Source organism: Periplaneta americana, chromosome 7, assembly GCF_040183065.1.
Source record: "Periplaneta americana isolate PAMFEO1 chromosome 7, P.americana_PAMFEO1_priV1, whole genome shotgun sequence".
In the NCBI taxonomy this organism is placed as follows: Eukaryota; Metazoa; Arthropoda; class Insecta; order Blattodea; family Blattidae; genus Periplaneta; species Periplaneta americana.
In genome coordinates this window covers 146,217,646-146,243,093 of record NC_091123.1, presented here as the reverse complement: position 1 = coordinate 146,243,093, position 25,448 = coordinate 146,217,646, and the positions used below count along the sequence as shown (strand labels likewise).

Below are 25,448 nucleotides of genomic sequence, written 5' to 3'. Positions count from 1 at the left end.
GGAAGAAAGAGTGAAAGTTACCCTTTAGGTATGACCGTTTTGCACAAACACCCCCAATCAGTTGCTCTGAAAGAAAACAATAGTTTTTTCTGTTTTCTTGAGAAGCTTATTTTAACATCAGGTGATAGTCTACAAGTTTAGTAGCTAGTCTACTGCCATTCGCATCCAAGTTAAAAGACTGGATTTCAATTGACGATTCCTTTACTGCGGTGGTAAAATCGTTCTGTGCAAAGTGTGTGACAAACGCATTGGGTGCTCCATGAGGTCACAATTAGAACAGCATTTAAAAATTGAACTTCATGTGAAAAATAAAAAACGTGCTCCGAAAAAAAGAAACAAGTTCTTCTTACAGAAGTGGTGCTGAAAAATTCTTCGTCTTCTACCAGTGACTTTAATAAAAATTTGTGCATGACAATGATTGCTGCAAATATACCATGGTATAAACTTGAAGTGTCAAAGTTTCAAGCATTCCTACGCAAATACTGCAACTTCAATATTTCGCATGAATCAACATTCCCGAAAAATTATTTGAACTCCTGCTACACTGACACAATGGAAACGATTAGAGCTGAACTTGATGATTCCTATGTATGGGTTGCCGTTGACGAGACGATCAATGACAGCAGAAAATATGGAAAAATATTTAATTATTAATTGCGCTTCCAAACAATATTAAATGGGACAAATCGCAATATAGCGAACGTAGAAGCTCCGCCCACGGCCCCTTCCACTTTTCCCCTACTAGCTCACCAGACACTCTACGTGATAGGCGAGTGTTGTGTCGAATGCACATTTCATGTGGATGGGGATAACTTCCCCTAATGGCGTTCGCTATATTGCGATTTATCCACCGAATGTCCTATAGCCTACAGACTCTTTATGTCAGTCTTCAATTATGGTCCATAATTATTATCATGATCTTACGTGCTTGGTACGGTGTGACAACTTTGTTTGTATAGGTGGAACTATAAGGTTGTGAGGCGTGGTCTCAAGGTCTGTTGGGTGACAAATGAATACTATAATAAAGAATGTGAAGGGATGGAATATGTACAAAAACCAGTTTGTTTCTATTTTCTATTGGACAGAACATAAGACGATAACCAATCAGACGACTTATTCACTGTTCGAACCAATAAGCAGTCAAGCAAAAGTACGATTGTATCAAATAATGTGTTAATTGGTAGATTAGCCTCCTTTTATCGTTGGGAGGGCCAAAGTAAACTTGTTCTACGGATTTCGCAGTTCCCGTACTGCATACTGTTATGGCCAGCGCAGAGGGAAAAGGAATCACTGTTTTTATATATTTTCATCATAAAAAAAAATTACTACTGGTAGCTTCAAGGAGGGAGTGTAGTAGCTAAATCGAGCACGTCAAACGAGATTTGAAAGAATCACGTAAATTTAAACATTGCTAACAAAGATTCATTAAACGCTTTATACTTACTAACACATACGAAGTAGCACCGTGGTCTAAGGTATCATGCCAGGACTCGCGCTACGTAATGCACGCTGGTTCGAGTCCTCGAGGGGAAGGAATCAGTAGTTTTGTGTCTTTTCTTTGTTACCTTAATTTCATAATTGTTTTGTTCGTAATCTCGTAATGAGTAGAGTCCGGATTTAATGTAATATGAAAATGAGAAAAATGGCAAAATATGTAGATAAATATGTAGCCTACTTAATTACTTATTGCTTTTAAGGAACCCGCAGGTTCATTGCCACCTTCACATAAGCCCCCTGTCCTGTGCAAGATTAATCCAGTTTCTATAATCATATCCCACCTCCCTCAAATCCATTTTAATATTATCCTCCCATCTACATCTCTGCCTCCCTAAAGGTCTTTTTCCCTCCGGTCTCCCAACTAATACTCTATATGCATCTCTGGATTCGCCCATACGTGCTACATGCCCTGTCCATCTCAAACGTCTGGATCTAATGTTCCTAATTATTCAGGTGAAGAATACAATGCGTGCAGTTCTGCGTTGTGTAACTTTCTCCATTCTTCTGTAACTTCATCCCTCTTAGCCCCAAATATTTTCCTAAGAACCTTATTCTCAAACACCCTTAATCTCTATTCCTCTCTCACAACCATACAGAACAACCGGTAATATAGCTGTTTTGTAAATGCATTCATGATATATAGTAAGATTAAATACCTTACTTTTTTCGCAAGCTTATCATTACGAAGATCATTCAGTGGAGCTTCACGATTCATTCTACGAAATCTCCATACTAACTGATATGGTATTTTATAATGGCGCTTTAAATGAAATTTCTAACAATGGTAATAACTCTTCAACAAACTGAATATTGTGCCCCACTTTCTATCTCCGAAAATAAATAATAATTTTTTCAAGAAGATTTCAGTCGAGACCCTGAGCGTTGTTTAATATCACTCGTGCTAGCTATACACTGTAACTAATTTAAACACAACATTGATCAATCGCATATTTTAGTTCGCTTTTTAAGTGCTGCAATCGGTGTTTGTCGATCATTAACTTTGTCGAGACAAGAAAGTCAAGAGCGCCTGGATGTTAGGCAGTTTTCAGAACAGTGCATACGATCGAGTGAAAGAGGCACTCAGTAGGTGTAAATGCACACGAATACCCATCTCTGGTCTAACCTACAACTCGCAGAATAAAATCAATCTTTTTAGATATAAAATGATTACAATGAAGTGTTAATATTAGAAAATATAAAAATGACACACATTGCTGTTTTAGGCGTGTGCACAAGGGAGCTTCAACATTGTAACATAAATTCAGTAGATATACCAGAAACTGAACTATGATACATTTACAGGAAGAAAATATTACAGGATCATTATGCTAGTTAGGTAATTAAAAATTTCGAAATAAAATAGGGAAAAGAAGAAATATACTTACACATCGAGCCACAAAGATAGCGCTACAGATTGGCAGAGCTCTCTGGAAGAAGGAGAAAACAGAACAAATGGATAATTAAATTCGTCACACGTCATTTACTTGGGCAAGGAAGAGGACGGGGATTATAAGAAGATATTGGACAGGAAGAAAAAAGGGAACATCAGAGATCAATCAATCATCGATCCAAGCATAAGTAAGAGTTCAAATGACGCGCCGCCAAAACCAAATATTGAAATTGGAGCATGAGTGTACTTTGTCTACTATTTACATGCTCAATTTCGATACTAAGCTTTCGACTTACGGACTTTTCGGGCCCACAAAGAAATGCTGGAAAGAAAAACTATTCAAGAATTCAAAACATCCGTCCGTGCTATGTCATCATTGGAGTTAGACCTCTTTCAATATACTTGAGGCAAGTAGGGACAAAATATGTCAGAACAGAAACTGTAACTATGTAGAAAAGTGACTTTTTGTAATACCAACAAGAAATATCATTTTTAACTTAATAAGGGGTTATTGATAATTATCGGAATTTATATTATGACGAGTTCACGTAGGTTATATCACCTGTACTTGTCTTTTTAGTGGTTTATTTTAAGACGCTTTATCACCATCTACAGTTATCTAGCGTCTGTATGATATGAAGGTGATAATGCCAGCGAAATGAGTCCAGGATCCACCGCCGAAAATTACCCAGCATTTGCTCTTAAGAGGTTGAGGGGAAATCCCGGAGAAACCTCAACCAGGTAACATGTTCCATCAGTATTTGAATCCGGGCCCGCTGGTCTCACGGTCAGGCATACTAACCGTTATTCCACAGTGGTGGACAGTTGATTCTGTAAGTACAATATTCATGCAATACAGATCTGGTTTTTATTTTGTGTCAATGAAGTTCTATTGTCTATGCGGATGACGTGAATATGTTAGGAGAAAATCCACAAACGATTAGGGAAAACGCGGAAATTCTAGTTGAAGCAAGTAAAGAGATAGGGTTGGAAGTAAATCCCGAAAAGACTAAGTATATGATTATGTCTCGTGATCAGAATATTGTACGAAATGGAACTGTAAAAGTTGGAGATTTATCCTTCGAAGAGGTGGAAAAATTCAAATATCTTGGAGCAACAGTAACAAATATAAATGACACTCGGGAGGAAATTAAACGCAGAATAAATATGGGAAATGCCTGTTATTATTCGGTTGAGAAGGTTTTGTCATCTAGTCTGCTGTCAAAAAATCTGAAACTTAGAATTTATAAAACAGTTATATTACCGATTGTTCTGTATGGTTGTGAAACTTGGACTCTCACTTTGAGAGAGGAACAGAGATTGAGGGTTTTTGAGAATAAGGTTCTTAGGAAAATATTTGGGGCTAAGAGGGATGAAGTTACAGGAGAATGGAGAAAGTTACACAATGCAGAGCTGCACGCATTGTATCCTTCACCTGACATAATTAGGAACATTAAATCCAGACGTTTGAGATGGGCAGGGCATGTAGCACGTATGGGCGAATCCAGAAATGCATATAGAGTGTTAGTTGGGAGGCCAGAGAGGAAAAGACCTCTAGGGAGGCCGAGACGTAGATGGGAAGATAATATTAAAATGGATTTGAGGGAGGTGGGATATGATGGTAGAGACTGGATTAATCTTGCTCAGGATAGGGACCAATGGCGGGCTTATGTGAGGGCGGCAATGAACCTCCGGGTTCCTTAAAGCCAGTAAGTAAGTAAGTAAGTAAGTAAGTAAGTAAGTAAGTCAATGAAGTTCTAGGAGCGTTTTGTTTTCGGGATATCAAGCATCGTGACTTGTGAGTAAAATGGATGTGATAACAACATCTACTGTGAATTATGAGAAAAAAACTCTCCCAGAAATCCACCTTAATTCGCCAAAACTTCCATTAGTCCAGATGTGGAATTGATCCTAGCTCTGAAGTTTGAAAAGCCGATGTGTAATAATAAGTTTTCAGTTATTAGAATTTAGTTAATGGCAGGTAATTAATTGAAGCACAAGTGTGTCGTGCTCGCGGGCCAGGGTGGAGTAGCGGACCACCTGGACGCCGTGTGAAACTTTCCAGTAGTATGAGCACAATAGAACAAAGCGTTGGAATGGAAAGTCTACGGAAATGACACGAATCCAAGACAGCGCGTGCGTCCATATAGACTCAAATGCGTGTCGTATGGAGGGCACAGAGAGGGAGTTGCATGCGCATTTTTCTACATGCCGTTAGTAAACTTCTCATGATAATGCTTACAAATGTTATGTGACAACATTCCAATGCCTTTAAGATTAGGCAGAACAGAGGTGAGGAAAAAAGTAGCTGAATAGTTCCGCAAAAGAAGTAGTTCCGGATAAGAACCAGTGGCGTAGCGTCAATGTAAGCTAAAAAGTTCAGCTTCCCCAGTTAATAATAATTTCATAATAAACCTGCAGTCTATGGACAAAATTATTTATTAATTTTAATATAATTTATATTTACGCGTTAAATATTGTGATGCGGCAGTTCAGGATGATTTGTGATGCAGCAGTAAACGAGAAGCCTGCACACACCAGCTTCCAAGCAGACTGGTTTCTTACACTCATTCTTCTGTGTAATCCACCCCGCAGATTTTCCATATCTTTCTAACTAAACTACCCTGGTCGCAAGGCTCGCAAGAAGCTAGCTTTGACATGAAAATAAGTAGTTTCCGAGTTATCCCTTTTCGTCAGTTGTGTTCAGTTGAAGTGTTAGTGTGTATTGTGGCTGATATAATAAATAATGAGTGAAATAACAGTTCCTGACGCCAATTTACTTGAATTTTGTAGGACAATTCTATTATCAAGACTGACTTACGAACAAAAGTGTGATCTAAAAAACAAATGACCGACTCCCTTGCTGTTACTGAAGGACACAACCAAAAGACAGACACATACTTACGTAATGATAGTAATACTGTATCTATTGACCGTTAATATTGTGATTCCTCTAAATATGACAGGGAGTGAGCTAATGTTATATAGTACATATACGTGTCTATTTGTGTGTAAACCGTGAAATCATATTTTACTACGTATCATTTGAGGTCATGCCTTATTGGTGTTACTTACGAGGTTCCAACCAATCTTCGACTGCTGACTTGACATTGACTACTATTTATTTTAAGACTATATTTTTGTAATACGTTTTCTCATATTGCACGAAAGACAACTCGAATTAGCTTCTCCTGCTCAAAATTTCATGCTATGCCACTGATAAGAACACACACTCCACTTCGAATACGGTTTCATGCATCCTTTCTTATTGAACAGCACAGTTCCGATCACTACGTTCTCCTTCTCTTTTTTTGTTCTAAGACAGTGTTTTCCAAGAATAATAAATAAAATGTATAAAGGTAGGTAAGTACCTACCCTTTTATCGAAATTTTGGAGAAATTACTCAATTCCATAAGAATAAATATTTCTGTTTGCTCAATCACGAACACTTGCTCACAATCAGAATAGTTGTTCCGACGAGAGTAATTTCTCGATTATTCAAATGAATAAAAGAACAAGTAATTAGTTAGAAAGAAGTAGGGGAGACTGTTGTACCTCTAAACACTTTTCACATTTAATTTTTTTTAATTTTGGGAAATGAAATTTTTTAAAATAAAAAAAAATGCTTGAAATAATCATTGAAGATTGCTTTACAACTTATTGTATGTATTTTCCTGCTTTACAGATCTATGGAAAAAATAAAATGTAGGGATATGTAATACGTTGAAAGGTACAACAGATTCATGTACCTTGGAATATAGGCTACTCTTTTTTAAGTTGGAACACATGGACTATAGGTGGGGATACAAGCTGTAAAAATTGACAATCTTATTTAAAATGTATTTGCAATCATAAACCAGAGCAGGCCTCTCTGATTGAGATTTTATTTCCTGGAGGAGCAATACCTGCTTCAACAGCTTTCTTCAAGGCATCCGGATCAATTGGGGACCTAACTCCAGATTTACTTCGTGACATTATCTTAAAATAAAACAAAAACAAAAACCGATAGTATCTTGTACGTTGGAACATGTTCCATGGTACAACACGTTTTGTGTTCAAAGGTACAAGAGGGTGCATTTTTAAACAAATATAGCTCCCAGAACTAGAGATTCGAATAAATCACGGAAATTAAAATAAGTTATTACTCACCAGATGATAGGGAACACACTGTACTTGAAAGATATTAACAAATACAATCTGGTTTTGTGTTAGAAAACATATATCAATGAACGAAATGTTTACTTTTGGTACTGAAAGACTTCTTTTGTCCACAGAACTCACACTTTGCAATAAATCAAACCGAAACTACGACCGGAGCTACTTAGCGGCTTTCTCTACAATCTACTTCAGTTTGAGTCCTCTAGGTAGCAGCAAAAATAAAAAAAAAAACTAGAAATGTTCACAGGTACACTATGCTAAAGGTACAACAGTTTCCTCTAACTACTCAACAATTTTCGAGTTATCTTAGTAGGTTACTCAGTTAGCGAGTAAATGTGACATTTGAGATTATGGCGAGATATACAGGCTGAAAGTAATATAACTGTGCAGATTCTAACAGCTTATTCCTTGGACAGAGTACAACAAAAATTATAATACCACATTAGTCCAAAGTGAATCATTTTCTCAGAAAAAATAATTTCCCTCTAAAGGTTAACGCTGTTTATTCGATAAGTAGTTACTGTCTGTACGATTCTGATTTATACTCATATTGTAAGAGAAACTGATAAGGGACTGCAGTTTTAAATACAATGGACAGTTTTCTTGGAAATTAAATAAAAAAAATACAGACATATCGTTAATTCCTGCCATTAGGAAGTCTGGAAATCCTACAGCGATGACTAAGGGAGATAATTAGGAGCACTACTTCATTGTGTTACTTCTGCAAAGTAAAAAGCCGACTTCAATATAGTGCTTGCAGCAACAATAATACGGTCACAAAACCTTACGTCGCTCCATATAATGTGAAAAGAGAACATAAAATAACACATAATATATGCAGATTTAATCAGACGTGCCGTTTCTCAGAGAAAACTCTTACGAAACGGACTACGTGTCGCAATGCAACCACGGATCTGCGTGTCTTCACATGCAATCACTGCCGGCGTTAGTTCACCAGTAGTCTACGACTCTGATACGTACTTATCTTACGCATGATATCTCGCAACAGAAAGGATACAATAATGTCTCCAAAATATAGTCCGAGTCAGCTTACTTCATACCTTACGGGTGAAACCTAACCATTTTTTCCCCCATTACTAAATATGCTAGTGGATTATGGTGATTTTCTAGTTTGCAGGTTGAATTTTCTTTTGCCAACTTCGTTTCGAATTTCGATACTGACAAATACTACAAATGGTAGTGATTTTGTAACTGGTATGTTGGCAGCTGGGACAAATATCCACAATATTTGTCGGTACTGGAGTTACATGAAATTAAAATTGTACTAGATTTCTGAGCCGGTTACTGGAAGCTAGTGAAATTTGAACATACTAATAATTAATTAATATCAGTATTAATATTAATACATAACAGTTATTTTATGTGTTGCGTTGTGGTTATAATTCAAGACTATAATCAGCTAAGTTTTCGGAGTTAGTAGTAATAATTTCATATGGTCAAACAAAATACATTTTTAGGTTAGGTCCTGTGAGTCAATTGTTTAGTCAAACCAATGAATTTCGTATTGCCAGACAAAATACTTAACATGTTGATCCCTTCCCGTATAGTTTGCCTACGAAAATATGTTGCAAATTATTGAATTATTTAGAATAACCTTCCAACATAAAGAACTGTAAGTAAATAAGTCATTTAGTACGAAGGATCGTGTGATATCTGGTAACAGTTGGCAACACTGACAAGACGGCAATATTTGCTGTTTAGGAACTGTTCTTATGTGACCCTCACTATAAATATATTCTACTTCTGCATAGTAACGTAACCTAGTTTGTTGGGTGTACAAATTTTAAAATGTATTGTTATTCAGTTAACTGTCCGAAGACAGGTCTGAACCTCACAAGTGATACCAACAAGGTACCACTTATGAGGCAACTAGGCCAGGAGATATAGGGATAGGGTGGCCAGTTCCTTTCCCCATCATTGTAACCATTGCTGATTAGCTATATATTACACTAATCAGACTTCAGATGTATAATATTGGTTAATTTATCTACTTTTATGTAAAATAAATAACTTTTAATTTAATAAAGAATACTACGAATTTGTGTACAAACTCAATACTTGCAATTAGCTACAGGGCCATCATTTTATTTTTACTTCAATTTTTATTGTACCTGAGTTTTTGAATGTACTTCACTCCCACCCTCTCTACTAGTAAACTTACAACCGTCCACCACACAGAACCAAGGACGCGTATGCAGTCAAAGACGCCTGAACAGTACTGAGTTAGTAAGTATAGTACGTTCCAGAAATATGTTCGCGTTTTCCAGTGACGAAAGAGCTTTCAATATTGAATCATATTTTCGCACAGGTACTGTCGTCCGTTTGCCTATGTCGCATCCCGGTTTTGTCCACCCGCTTCTGCTCGCCCCTCTGTAAAGGCTAACGGCTAGGCTGTCTTAGCTTTTTCTGAAAACATTAATTTTTGTTAGGAATTAGACTTCTATGTAATATTATACAACTGTTTAAAATAACGTAAGTAAAAGGGCCTCGTTGAGTAATTAACTGTCACGTGATTTCCCTCCTTTCTACGACGAAACCACTTGGATGGACAATAGATAGCATGTCTGAGTAATTTTATCTTTTCGGATCGGTCAGAAGTGAAGATTGAATTTACAGTACGTAAGGTAATCTTTTATAGAGTAGGTACAGAATTATTTCAACGTGAGTTACTAGTACGAAGGACGAAACTGGTAATTGGAATTGGATACAATAGTCTATAGTGCGATAATATGTACAAAAGAACTGAAGCCTGTAAAGAAATGAACGGCCACCATTTTCAAAAATGTGTTTAAATATCCATATTATAATTATTTATCGATTTAACTTCATTCTCTATATTGTACGCTAATGTACTGTAGACAGTATAATATGCACTGCATAATGAATACGTCCGAATGGATAGCTCAGTTCGTGAGTAAAAACACTCATTGTTAATACTATACTGTATTTTGATTAAACAAAAACCTAATGAAAATTATCAAACTCAAAATCACGATATTTCCTAGTTTACGTAAATGGATGAATTACTTTTCTTACCTCCTATACCTAGTAAAGTGATTTGTTTGTATTTTATGCCAGTATAATCGAACTCCAGTCGTGGAAGGGGGTAGCAAAAGGTATAGTCAGGTTAATATTAGAAATGTTAGTAAAAATAAAATGATGTGCCTGTATATCTGTTTACTTATTTCGTAAAATGAGCAATTTTTCTCTAGGCAGTATTGGCAACACTGCGTGCAGAGATGGCAGGTGTATTGCAATCCGACAATCGGATGAAATTCGGGACCGGAGAGCTGCTTTTAATTGCCCCCCAGGTGGCCGCTGAGTAGCAGGTCATTGTTTCCACGAGGCTGCGCGCACCTCTTTTTCTTTTTCCACGGGAACTTGTTTGATCTGGTCAATTAGCTGTAGCGCATAGCATAACGAGATATTGTCAGGGGTACCCAGCATCTCGTCTCCGACTGCAAGCCAGTCAGCCGAGATAAACTGCCGCAAAGATTCCTTTGTATACAAGATAAAACAACTGACGAACAGGAAAGAGTGTTCAGAATATTAGCATATCAGCTCATAGCATTCAACATGGCAATTAAAGAAGGAGTGATTTGCGGAAAGAGAGCCATAGGGGTTTCAAGTTCATTTTGTGTAATATTAAACAATGTCATTTAAATGACACATTTTTCCTCATGAGTTTTAGCAGTAACTAATAGAAATGCTCGTGCTAAGTTAACTTAGGCAACTAGGGTGCTATGCATAGACATTTCGCTAGCCCGCGCTACGAACGTGCTAAACTAGCCCCGGCTATCGACTGGTTACTTGTACAGGATGCATATCATATCATATTGCTAACACTGGTTTATGAATATGAAAAACGTTAGTTCGCTGATCATCCACCGGAAGCCCGCGCTAAGAATGTCTATGAATATGGCCCATTATGTCTAACAAGATATGTATTTCTCTTCTCAAATTAAAAATTCTTCCATCATTTTAACACAGCTGATCCAAAATGATCATTTTTGTTTGATGGAATATAACAATGGGGTGAGGAACAGTAATCCGAACCTGACAAGGATTTGCTGCATTACTAAGGATTTGTGAAGCGCTTCTTCACTTCACGTAGGAATTTTTTTCATTATTCAGAGAAATAACATACTAAATTTGTACGTAAATATACGTCTACCTCCCAGGTAGTGGCGTACGCAGAATTTTGTCAAGGGGGAGGGTCATTATTAAAATTGTATGCAATTTACATTATCAGTATTTTAAACGTTATATATTATTATTATTATTATTATTATTATTACTACTACTACTACTACTACTACTACTACTACTACTACTACTACTACTACTACTACTACTACTACCAGGGTGCAAATTAAGATTTCTGATGAGGAGGGATAGAATCCTAGATAGAGAATACCATACATAAAATTATTATTATCCTCATTCAATACGGCTCAACGCTTGGTCACATTGAGTTGCTTGTCTTGCATCTTGATAATAATAATAATAATAATAATAATAATAATAATAATAATAATATAATAATAATAATAATAGTATTAATAATAATATCCATGAGCAGGCTTAAGATAAGATGATAATAATAATAATCTATTTATTTAATCTGGCAGAGCTAAGGCCAGTAGGCCTTCTCTTCCGTCCAGCCAGACTCTAATTCTAATTGAATACAATTGGTTACATAGTTATTACATTAATATCTAGACCATAAAACAACATGAAAGTAAATAATGAAAGTTGGATAAGTAATGTTAGTGTGACAATAATAAACATTGGTAAGAAATAGTGATAATAATAATAATAATAATAATAATAATAATAATAATAATAATAATAATAATAATAATAATAATAATGAGATAATTTAAATACTTATTCTGTGATAAAGCCTATATAACCATTAAACATTGAGAAACCTGAAACAGCTATTATTGTTAGAAAAATATTTCGTTAGTCTATTCTTAAATTGGTTTGTGTGTAATTCCTAAGTTATTGATTGTTGCCATCTTGCTGGTGATGATAATATATAAATACTATTTTCTTTGCTTATTTTATACTTTATAAAGTACCTATACTAGTATTAAAACAATTATATTTTGTGAGGGTGGATAAAAGTTATCCCTGGCATGGATGTTAATATGATTTTATGAAAGGGGGATAACTTTCCATCCCCCGTTAATTCACACCTTGATTATTACTACCATTATTATACACTATCTACCAAAAAGTAATTGGGCACTGTTTTTGCCCCTTTAGAACCTCGTGGTACCACCTCTTGTTGCTCTAACAGCAGCCACCCTGTCAGGCATGCTCTCCACTAGTTTGGGTAGGATATCCACTGGAATGCGTCGCCATTCCTCTTGCAACATGGCACTCAGTTGGACAATGGAAGTGTCCCATGTTTCGGCGGCTATTATGCAGTGGTATGCAGACAATGATGTTCACCGGTTGGACTGGCCTGCACAGAGTCCTGATCTCAATCCCATTGAGTACCTTTGGGGACGAATTGGACCGACGATTGAGGTCTTGGGAGATGCGGCCAACTTCCACTAACCAACTGAGTGCCATGTTGCAAGAGGAATGGCGACGCATTCCAGTGGATATCCTACACAAACTGGTGGAGAGCATGCCTGACAGGGTGGCTGCTGTTACAGCAACAAGAGGTAGTACCACGAGATTCTAAAGGAGGAAAAACAGTGCCCAATTACTTTTTGGTAGATAGTGTACTATGCTCTAACAGAACATATTCATCAATATCCTTATAAAATCTTGAAACATAATTTTTCACAGCCATCCAATTTTTAACAAACAATAAGTTAAATTTCATATGTGTCGGCTTCATTTCATTACATAGGCAGTAAGAGTAAAACATAAACAAATCAATGTAGATGTGAAAGTGTCACTGCTGATCCATTTTCCAACAGATATTAAATACGTCTCTCATTGATTACCGAGTGCATAATAGCAAGAAGTCAGTATTACTTCACTCGCTTTCAAGATCACACAAATGTTTTTTTAGAGAGATGAAAGTGAAAATGGCTGAGAAAGTGTGAAATTGGGTTTTTCATACGGATAAATAAATTACATGCAATGAATAGATATGCCGCTTTGCTTATTCGAATATTTTTGAATTGGAGATCATTGTTGGAAATTACGCTGCTATTGACTGTTTTAATTGATATCTAATCATTTTTCAGCAGTCAGTAGAAAACCCACACATGTGCATAATTTCTCAACAACTAGCTGCAAGTACTGAGGAAGGACACGCAAGATGCATTTCAAAATTCAGTTTTCAGATGTTAAAAACATCAATTTTGTTAATAATCTCTAAATTCCGCAGGTTTGTAATATGACCATGAAGTGAATGAAATAGAAGTTATTCGAGAAGAATTTGCTTTTTGTACTCCAACATTATAAACAGTCTTTATCGTTGGTGAAAATCATTTGTGCCGCATTATTGTACTAGAGCCGTAAAATATTACCATGCCAACAAAAGGGGCAATGACTTCTATTGCGAAGGCATAATTTGTGCATAATACGAAACGATTTTCCGTGCAATAATATCGAGGACATCATACCAGAAGGGCGTATCAACAAATGCAGAGTTATTGAAATATTTTAATGAAATCTATTTATGTTTGAAAACAATCATTTGGGAATTACAATGGGCATGAGAAAGAATAAAAGAAAGTATCCTCTTAAGTAGACAAGGATAGGAAAAATTATTCTATATTTAAATTGGTCTAATATAAGCTTAGAGTTTTGTTGATACGGCCTTCTGATATGCTCCTTCGATATTTAATACATCAATTTTATCATAACAACCCTATCTTCATAGACCATGATATCCAACTACCCACTATTAGGCCTACAGATTTTATGTTATTTATTTATGCTCGACCATGCCGAAATGTAGTAATTATACACCTGGTAGTAGCCCTTTAATGCACCTCATTAAAGTACACCAATTCATTATAGTTCAGTTGTTCAGCCAATGAGAAATCACCGTTGTAGCATTATAAAAGCGCAAGTATCGATTATTCTCGGATATGCAATCGAAAGACAACTAGCAAAACTTCACGGAGGCTGGAAATCCAATACTGTTGCAGAAGGTTATGTTCTGTTACTATAACAATTAGCGTTAAATGTAAATAATATTCAAATAAATTCAATTTTTCATCTCGTTTTTCAATTCCAAATCAATTTCCAGGTTATATCAAGATTAATGTTCATGTTATTCTCTAGATTATATCAAGGTCAATGGCATTCATTCCTCGGAAAAAAATCAATACGTTCGCGTCTGCACACATCTCACAATTTAGAAGGTCAGTTCCGCTCCTCACTTACATAACCATAACATGAATACTTATGAATAATTTCAAGTTAGAAATATGGTCGAGCATAAAAAGTCGTATGAAACTTGCCTATAATGGTAATTAAGACGCTCGTATGAAAATTATGAAACTCGCTTGCGCTCATTTCATAAACAAACATACTCGCGTCTTAATTACTACTATTATAGGCTCGTTGCATAATGTACTATTATGAGTTGTTTTATAATTATGTCGTAGAAAAAAACAAATAACGCATTAAACAAGTTTATAATGCTTACAATTATTGCAATTGTCTAAATTAGGAAACTCGCTTCGTTATTTTCTAAAAATTGACTCACTCAATAAAGTTTTTTTAGTTGGTTATTTAACGACGCTGTATCAACTATGAGGTTATTTAGCGTCATGAGATTGGTGATAACGAGATGATATTTGGCGAGTTGAGGCCGATTACTTGCCATAGATTACCTGGCATTTCTTCACAGTTGGGGAAAACCTCGGAAAAAACCCAACCAGGTAATCAGCCCAAGGGGGGATCGAACCCGCGCCCGAGCGCAACTTCAGACCAGCAGGCAAGCGCCTTAACCGAGTGAGCCACGCCGGTGGCTTTCAATAAAGTGTAACATTATAAACTTGTTTCACAATAAACTATTATAGCTTGGGTAATTTTATGCAATATTTCGAATATTGTTTCTTTACAGATAAATTAAGTAGTCTGTTGTCATAGCAAAGAGTATGATTAATTTAACATTAAATTATTCATGTAGAAGTGGCTTTTATCAGTTGTTGTTTATGAAGAGGCTTGATTTTACCTTAGCAAACTCTGGTTGCAATTAAAATCAATGTTTGTTCTAAATAACCCCATAGCCAAAATGCCGCAGAATTTTTTTTGCAGATAGCATTACACTAGGGTGAAGTACAGCATGTGATGTTTTGAGCTCGCTGTTGTGGTATCATTGCATAATCTAAAACATTATTATTCCATTTTCAGTCTCTTCAAAATGCGAGGTCTTATCATTAACCTTTTAAACGAGGAGTGAAGTCTCCTTGTTCTCCTTGTCTTTCCATTTTCTCCTTGCGTTCTCCTTGTCGTCCCCTTTTTCTCCTTTCATTCCACTTTTTCACCTTGTTGTTTCTTTGTTCTCCATTTTTCTCCTTGCTCTCTTTGTATTTCACGTTTTTCCATTGCTCTCCTGATTTTTCCCTTGTCTTTCTTCTATTCCCCTAGTTCTTCTATTCCCTTTTTTAACTTGTTGCCTCCTTGTTCTCCTTTGTCTTCCCGTTGCTCTCCTTGTATTCCCGTTGTTCTCCTTGTATTTCACTTTTTCATCTTATTGTTCCCGTGTTCTCCTAGTATTCATCTTCTTATTCTCTTCCCATTGTTTTTCTTGTATTATCCTTGTTCTCCTTGCTGTCTTCTTGTTCTTATGACTGCACCACACGTTTTGTACGTGAAGATATGGAGCATAACAAAGCTATGGATCTGTCGATTTTTCTTATCTAACATTACTAATTCCATACACTTGGTGTAAAATAAATATGGTCCAGTTGAGGTAAAAACTTGTAAAACTTTACTGCAGACACATGTGGCTCTTTGTAAACATGGGTCACTACCGAGCTAAACTGGCAACGCTCGCCTTCGTGAGGCTGGGTCCGCGCTTCGTTCCTAGCTGCAGCAGGTCAACGTCCGATCCGTCTGCAACCAGGGGATATGCATCAGCTGCTCACCAATTTTCTCCGAGTCTCCATTTTATAAATATGTTGCCAAGCCAAAGTGAGGAGGAATTCTTGTGATAGTGCATGCTGTTTTGCCACAAAATACACAAAATAATGTAATGTATGGAAGAAGAAGGAGAAAACAGTTTTGAAGCACGAAATTTAAACTAGTAAATTTAAGCCTTTTGGTTGTAGCAGTAGTACCGATAGTAGGGTTCTTTATCTGCAACATTGGACCTAAGACTTTACATCTCTTCTGGAGGAAGGCATGCTTTAAAACTCTTCGTCCTCGGCCGAACCTCTCATCCAATGGCAAACTTAATAGCTACTGAAAACTGTCAAACGAAAGAATAAAGTGATCTAACACATGCACGTTTTTTTTATTTTTTTATTTTTATTTGGTTATTTAACGACGCTGTATCAACAACGTCGATGAGATTGGTGATAGTGAGATGACAGAGGACCGACACTGGAAAGTTTTCTTTTCTCAATCGTACTATCAGGGACTGGAATGCTTTACCTGCAGGCTTACTAAAGGCTTTACCAACAACCAAAAATGTATTTAAAAATAGGCTTAAAGACTTTACTAATAGACGGTAATTATACACAGTATTTAAAGGGTGTAAATGATATTTTGTTTTTGAAGTGTTGTATCAGTGAAGAATTATGTTGTGTCAGTGAAGTGTGTTGTGTAAGTGAAACGTGTTTCTGTCAGTGAAGCTTTATAGTTTATAGTGGCAGTGCAAAGTATTTGAACAGTGAAATGTTTTTGAAGTGTTAGTGAAATCAGGATAGAATCAGTGAAATGTGTCGTAATTCCAGTGCAGGAGTGAGTTGACAGCGAAATGAGGGTAATGTTGAAAGGTACTTGTGCAGATATGAACATATCATACTCGTGGGTTTTAGTTCGAACTTAGGTTTAAGATACAAATTAAATTTATTTTAAATGTTATTTTAAGTGATCGGGCTTCATTTAATTTAGGATATTCCCTATTATTATTATTATTATTATTATTATTATTATTATTATTATTATTATTATTATTATTGTTATTATTATTATTATTATTATTATTATTATTATTATTATAAATTATTGTTAGTATTAATTATTAGTATTATTATTAATTGTATTTTAATTAATAAGTTTATTATTGTAATTATTGAGTGTATTTAGTTACCACTGCCACCGGGTATATACCCATTGCAGTGTGAATAAATACATACATACATTTGGCGAGATGAGGCCGAGGATTCGACATAGATAAGCTGACATTTGCCTAACGGTTGGGAAAAACCACGGAAAAAACTCAACCAGGTAATCAGTCCAACGGATTCGCCATAGATTACCTGACATTTGCCTTACGGTTGGGAAAACTACGGAAAAAAACCCCAACCAGGTAATCAGCCCAAGCGGGAATCGAACCCTCGCCCGAGCGCATCTCCGGATGGGTAGGAAAGCGCTTTAGCCGACAGAGCTACGCCGATGGCTCACATGCATGTGATTTTGAGATCTCTGATTGACCCATGGACGCATGACATATATTTTTTCCATAAAATAGTCGTAGCGAAATGTTTCCATTTTATTTTTATTAAGCCTACATGATTTCAAATATATCAAATAAAATATATGCGTATAAAGAATAGAAAGAAGAACATTTTTCTTTTGTTTGTTGTCATGAGAACAAATCTATTAATATTGTTAAATATAATAATAATAATGATGATGATGATGATAATAATAATAATAATAATAATAATAATAATAATAATAATAATTAGAGGCACGACAGCCCATGAAGGACTATTACCGACCAGCCGACTGTTGACCTCACTTCCATATGTCGAAGCAGAGGTAGAAGATCATTCGACCAGAACGAAGGTATCGTGTGGTTGGCACGATGATCCCCCCAGCCGTTATAGCTGACTTTCGTAGCCGGATTTCGCTACCCATCGTAGCTCCTCAAGTACATCACGATGCTGGGTAGGTACCGGTCCCATACACTGGCCGAAATTTTATGAGAAAATTTCTTCCCCCATGAGGAGTAGGTCTATAATTTTACAGAGAAATAACATAATTTATGTATTTGTTTTCGTAACGTTTAGCTATTGCTCTTTTTCATAGTAATTCCTGTAGGTATTTCGAAGCCCTAAAATTTTCGACCATACGAAAGGTAATATGTAAATGAAGATAAATCTTCTATAGAAGATTGAACTTCTTTTTGGTTCTATTTCCGTAATGCCTAGCGTAACGTTATATTTTCAAAGTAAATTGTGCAGTTATCTATAAGCCTAAGCCATAAAATTTATATTTAAGGAGACTTGAATGAGGGGCGTATTTCTGTATTTATTTTTCACAAGGATTAATTGTCCCTTCATCTGATTCCGGAACGGCTAGAGTTATATTAATTTTTCGAAGTAATTCTTATGGACTAGCTTAAAGGCCAAACATTTTAGTTTGAATAAGTTTTCAGCTCTAGATTTAGTGCAAAAAAGTTGTTGCAGTTATTCGCCCCGCCTCTACGAGCGTCCCTCACGGATGTCGCTAGTATCGAGAAGCCTAGCGTTCACAGAGGTCTGCACGAGCTCGGGTCAAGACCGCGGACCTAAGCCCGGGCCGGGTTCGAGTTGAAATTCACTAATGCTTGTCGGGTTTGGGCTGGGCTGGGCTGGGCTCGGGCCTTAAAGAAACGCAAATAATTTTTTCCCCGCGAATTATATTATGCTGATTATAAATAATACGAAGATTTTAATGCATGCACGATCAGATGTCCACCCGACACCCATCCAAAACAGTACTCTCCTGTATCGTAAGTTATCGCATAGTTCGGCTTTGCATTTCGTAACGGCATTTGTCTCGTCCCTACTCTCATAGACACAGAGCATTGATTATTTGTTTCTGGGAGACTGAGGGATCACTCTTTCTCATGCTTCCACTGGAATGATAGCCTAATCTCTGTTTCTGACCCCTGTGGGTCCTTGTCTCTGCTTTATCTGCTAGTGTGCTGACAGTAGCAAAATAAGTAAGTTTGTAGCTCATTTTGTCTCTACACCCACTGTTTTGATTCTATACTTCTCCGGTTCTTCCTAATCTAATCTCGGGCTTTGGGTCGGCTGGGTTGATAATTTTTTATTGGGTTATTTTACGACGCTGTATCAACATCTAGGTTATTTAGCGTCTGAATGAAATGAAGGTGATAATGCCGGTGAAATGAGTTCGGGGTCCAGCACCGAAAATTACCCAGCATTTGCTCGTATTGGGTTGAGGGAAAATCCCGGGAAAAACCTCAACCAGGTAACTTGCCCCGACCAGGATTCGAACCCGGGCCACCTGGTTTCGCGGCCAGACACGCTGACCGTTACTCCACAGGTGTGGACCGGGGTTGATAATACAGAGGCCTACATACATAAGTGTTCTGCCCATGGGCAGATCTTTCACTGCAAACTCACAGTTCTCCAATCTTTCCTATTTTCTGGTTTCCATTAGTCTTCGCATATGATCCAATCCACATCTTAATCCACATATCTTAACATCGTCTATCATCTGATATCTTCTTCTGCCCCGAACTCTCCTCTCGTTCACCATTCCTCCCAGTGCATCCTTCAGTAGGCAGTTTCTTCTTAATCAGTGATCCAGTCTTTTTCTCTTTCTGATCAGTTTCAGCATCATTCTCTCTTCGCCCACTTTTTCCAACACAGCTCCATTTCTTATTCTGTCTGCTGTCCACTTCACACGCTCCAGTCTTCTCCGTATCCACATTTCAAATGCTTCTATTCGTTTCTCTTCATCTCGTCGTAATGTCCATGTTTCTGCCCCCCATAAAATGCCACACTCTACACAAAGCACTTCACTAATTTCTTCCTTAGTTCTTTTTCCAGAGGTCCGGGTGATAATAATTAAGCTAATATCGGGTTTCGAATCGGGTTCGGGTCCGGTTCAAATCAGGCTAGGCTGGGCCTAAGAATTTCGGCCTATACAGGCCTCTACGCGTTCGTCGGAGACTACTCAGAGTACACCACAAGCGGTGGATCTACGTTACACTCATTATTAATCATGATGATGATGGAGAATTTTGTCACTGGGGAACTGGAGCGCTATAGGAACTAATGCGCCCTATTTAATAAGTCTCTGACACAAATCCTTCTGTAAATCACTCTGTCGTGTCTCTTTCGATAAAGACCCGTCAGTTGTTTTTTATTGTTGTCATATACAACATTTCCGCATGGATTGTCTCGTAGATATCGATAGGAATGTGTTTTAATAGTTTAGGAGAAATCTTTGTACGGTACACACGCAGACAGATACCGGTAGCCTATGACCACATCAAAGCACAATACCTCGTTCAACGAGATACAACAGGGCTGTCAACCGCCTTTATTACGTGTTCATACTACAAGCAATACAAATTCAGCAAGGCTAACTTTTCGGCAAGATAAAGTATAATCATCGCTCTGCAGTGCAGGAGTTCGGACATCCCTGAGGTAAGGGCAATCGGACACATTTGCCACAATATTCCGATTTTTTTTTGCCACTACTGTCTTATTCATTTTGAGTGAAGTTCTTTATAGCATCAAATACTTTTAACTACAGTGCCATCGGTTAATATGACTTTGATGTCTATCTTGAGTCGTAAACTTGTATGTTTCCACGGTAATGATTAAAACATGCGCTGTCGCCGTGAATCGGAGACGCTATTCAACAGAATAAAATTTAATATAAGTAGAGAACATTATTTTGGTTCGTGTAGGGAAAAAAAAAGAGGTGGCATCGAGCCACGGGTTTATCGCATGTGACGTAAGCATTTTCAAGCTGATCAAAGTTGAGTTACATCAGCGTAATAAAACGTTTTACCGAATTCTTTCAGTTTTTATACTAATGTAGGTTGAATATAGATGTTACAAGTCAAAATTATACAGGATTTTTCTAAAATAAAGCATAATTGCAATTCATGTTGAATAAGGGTATTTTGGTCAAAAAGTTCAGACGTCTTATTGTATTGTACAATGCGTCTAGAGGTAGAGTGAACTTGCCGGCTGTTTACATGTAAGTCTGGCAGTAGGTGCGGCAACTCTCTCCCAGTCCAAGACCGCCGCGGTCCACTCCATCTCTAGACGCACTGTATTTAGAAAGGAATATTATTTTTATGGAAACAAAAATGTTTTTATACTATTGCTGTACGAGTTATGACCTTATAAAAACAACGAAGAACTTATTTTTAATGGGTTATTTTATGACGCTTTATCAACTGCTGTGGCTATCTAGTATCTGAATGAGATGAAGGTGATAATGCTGGCGAAATGAGTCCAAGGTCCAGCGCGGAAAGTTACGCAACATTTGCTCTTAATGAGTTGAGGGAAAACTCCGGAAAAACCTCAACCAGGTAACTTGTCCCAACCAGAATTTGAACCTGGGACCGCTAGTTTCACAGTCAGGCATGATAACAGTTACTCCACAGCGGTGGATCAAGAACGTATTAATTTCACTGGCCTACCCATTCATTAATTCTGCTGGTATATCCTCTGAGACACTTGATTTTCCGCTCTTTAGTTATTGAATTGCTAACAATTCTCTGGGCTTCTGATGATATTGTGCTTCCTAAGTACCTACCAATCTCATTGCATTTTCTTTCCCAACTATTATTTATTCCCTAAATTTTGCAATCTTTCCTCTGTAGGGTAGGTGGGGGTAATTGTGAACAGGGGATAATTGTAAACAAATGCAGTGAGAAATACAAAACTGTCAATATAACAATTTTAATTCGGGGGAATATTTAAATTAACATGTTGGCTAACCTAAACAATTTGGCGCCAAATAGGAGTAACTGCTTAGTTGTGACCGAATGTTTTGTAAGAGTCTACAAAAAAAAGTTGAGAAAGAATTTTGTTCACCTTCATTTTTGGCATTGCAAGTAAACGTACAGTGCTATTTTTTAAGAATATGTTGTTTTTATGAGTAATGCATAGTAGTTAACATTTATTACAATGGTTTTGAGATCTCCCATAACCTCAGTTCATTAAATTATGACGTGTTTACATTTGCCCCATATTTTTAATTGCTTGGGGGTAATTGTAAACATGTTTTACTATGGTTACATTTCGTACTTTTCAGTAATCAAAGAGACCCCCACCAAACTACACTGTAGAGGATTTAGAGAGGGTTGTCACAGATGTGAAAAATAGCAATTACAGTTATCGTGAAACTTAGGAGAGTTACTGAGTTCCTATACCGTCATATATCATAGGTTAAAGGACGAAATGTACCAGTGACCAAAATTGGAGTTGGAAGGAGTACAGCTCTTTCTTCTGAAACAGAACAAAAAATGTTCAGTGTCTGATAGCCGTGCGAAAATTGGTGTTTACAATTACCCCCCTCTCAAAGGGGTAAATGTAAACAGGTGGGGTAAATATAAACTAGCAATTAAAAGATGAAAAAAAGTGAACCTTATTATTTTAAACCCATTTTCAGGGAAAAGAAAGATCTAAAAATAACACAATTTTTCTTTGTCATGCTTACCGAAACTGAGGGTTGTGTAATGTTGAAATATATTTGAAATCAGTGAAAATTACAATTACCTTGGTCTACCCTATATAATTTTATCTGCTGGATTTTTTGTACTAAGCCACTGCAGGCTATAAGCTCGTTTCTTCTTTTATTTCCGTTCTTCTAGAGACTTGCTCCAGGAATGTTTCCTTTTTATAAACTTATCTCTTTCTCAAAGCGATTCTATTGCCTCGTTTTTATTTCGTGCATTACGTGTGAATATACTGCATACTCTGTGTTGATTCTTTCCCCTGTAAAGCTTGAGTTAATCGTCTTTGATTGAGGATTCTTTTGCTAAAAACGTTTGAAGATGGAAGAGATGGAGGGCGAAATTCTCCGGAGTTGATGACGATGATGATGATGGTGATGATTCGGAAGTGGCGTTGGTATTTCTTTGTCGCGACCGTTACGCAGCCGCGGGTGAACGAACTACAGCTCATAGGTCAAGGCGCACAGATGCTGCGCCAGGCGAAGATTTTAAACTGAATCGACGGACAGCGCTTTGATACGCTGCACTTCCGTCTATACTCTATATGAATCTTACATACGCTTGTACTGTACTATCAGAGGAGAATATCCTCATTACAAGATTCATTTAAAATTCTGAACTGCAAGTATTACCTGCAATATCCTAAGCAATGACACCTTAAGCACAGGGTCGAATAGGTCTACTGCTACGTAGCTAAACAGCTGATTCAAGCTAGAATATTTGTTTCTTGTATTTGATTTTAACATTGTCCATTCTTTTTCTAGCAATAATTATGCTGTTTACTTTAATTTGAAAGACACTTAGTGAGGACCGATAAGCTAATACATTGAAATTAGGAGTAATCAGGGTCCATCAGTGCTTATCTCCTTAACAAATATTAATTAATTGATTAAATGGCGATCTTACTCGTGTTAATTATGTAAGCATGTGCGGCTTACAGCTGTTTCGGTGCTTCTTCACACCATCCTCAGAGCCTATTTTAACAATTAATATTTCATGTTGAATCTTTCGTACACTACTTTTAACACTTGAATATAAATAATTGATTAAATGGCGATCTTATTCGTGTTAATTGTGTAAGTATGTGCGGCTTACAGCTGTTTCGGTGCTTCTTCACACCATCCTCAGAGCCTATTTTAACAATTAATATTTCATGTTGAATCTTTCGTACACTACTTTTAGCACTTGAATATAAATAATTGATTAAATGGCGATCTTACTCGTGTTAATTGTGTAAGTATGTGCGGCTTACAGCTGTTTCGGTGCTTCTTCACACCATCCTCAGAGCCTATTCTAACAATTAATATTTCATGTTGAATCTTTCGTACACTACTTTTAACACTTGAATATAAATAATTGATTAAATGGCGATCTTACTCGTGTTAATTGTGTAAGTATGTGCGGCTTACAGCTGTTTCGGTGCTTCTTCACACCATCCTCAGAGCCTACTGACCTTCACTCTAGTCAACATTGGATATTGCCACAGATGGTCCAACATATTGTAATTGTAACAATGTTGCACAGTTTTAATATTTTAGTATTTTAATAATCTATGGCCATTGCTCATATAGCCCTTGTTTTAACATTTTAATCGATTTATGTTTAATATTATCACCACAGAGACTTGTACTGATTCATCTGTTTTGTACCATACACACATGTACCAATTTCATTCATGTAATTAGTCATATAACTTTTCTGAAGATGGCTTATTCAAGCCGAAAATGTTAAAAAAACTGAATAAACTAATGTGACAAGTATTCTAACAATTAATATTTGTTAAGCAGATAAGCACTGACGGACCCTGATTACTCCTAATTTCACTGTTTACTTTAATTCATTCTGATGTATTTATTGTTTATTTTGTATTGTCGAATATAGCTTGTTGGAAATAAATAAATAAATAAATAAATAAATAAATAAATAAATAAATAAATAAATAAATAAATAAATAAATAAATAAATAAATAAATACATAAATAAATGAATGAATGAATGAATGAATGAATGAATAAATAAATAAATAAATATATATATATATATATATATATGAATACAGAAATTGATAGATAAATGAATAAATGCATGCTTACATACATACATACATACATACATACATACATACATATATACATACATACATACATACATAGAAATAAATAAATATTCAGCAAAAAAAGCTTCAATCCTTAACTGCTCAAGTTCTCATGATTACGCAAATGAAATAAATACTGTCATGTAAATAATCCTTTACTCAGTAACCAATTAATAAGTCACCGCTGTGGAGTAACGGTTAGCGCGTCTGACTGTGAAACGAGTGGACCCGGGTTCAAATCCTGGTTGGGACAAATTACCTGGTTGGGGTTTTCCGATTGTTTTCCTCAACCACTCGATGCAGAATTGCTGGGTAACTTTCGGCGTTGGACCTGGGACTCATTTCGCTATTATTAATCCACATGTAATTATCGTTCATACCATAGCTTCGGTTCAGTTCACGATGCGACGTGCTGTACTTGTACAAGAGCGCGGCCGTTGGCTACCCAATCATTTACAGAATAGGGGTGTTAAGCACAATAAGTCTCATGCTGCATTGCAAGCTTTCGGGTTCCTTCTCTGTACAAGGGAGAAAAAAATAATTAATAAAATTGCTATAGTGCAAACTAAAGTGCAGTCTATAAGAGAACGTCTGTGACAACTGCTTTTAGAGTCAAATTCTAGACACAAGATTGGACAACATGAAGTTTCTTACACGTGGCGCGCTCCGATGCTTGTTAGCAACATCGCAGG

The 25,448-nt window shown here is 36.6% G+C and overlaps 2 protein-coding genes across 2 annotated transcripts in view; one reads left to right on the top strand and one right to left on the bottom strand.

Moving 5' to 3' along the window:
- LOC138703535 (valacyclovir hydrolase) overlaps window positions 1–25,448 on the bottom strand; it is a 119,472-nt gene that overhangs the window by 57,250 nt on the left and 36,774 nt on the right. Inside the window, exon 3 of the mRNA XM_069831484.1 lies at window positions 2,883–2,924. Coding sequence (XP_069687585.1) covers window positions 2,883–2,886 — 4 coding nt within the window. The 5' untranslated portion in view covers window positions 2,887–2,924. The remainder of the gene's footprint in view (window positions 1–2,882; window positions 2,925–25,448) is intronic.
- The window catches only part of B4, a 75,747-nt gene that overhangs the window by 23,316 nt on the left and 26,983 nt on the right, over window positions 1–25,448 (top strand). The window lies entirely within an intron of this gene.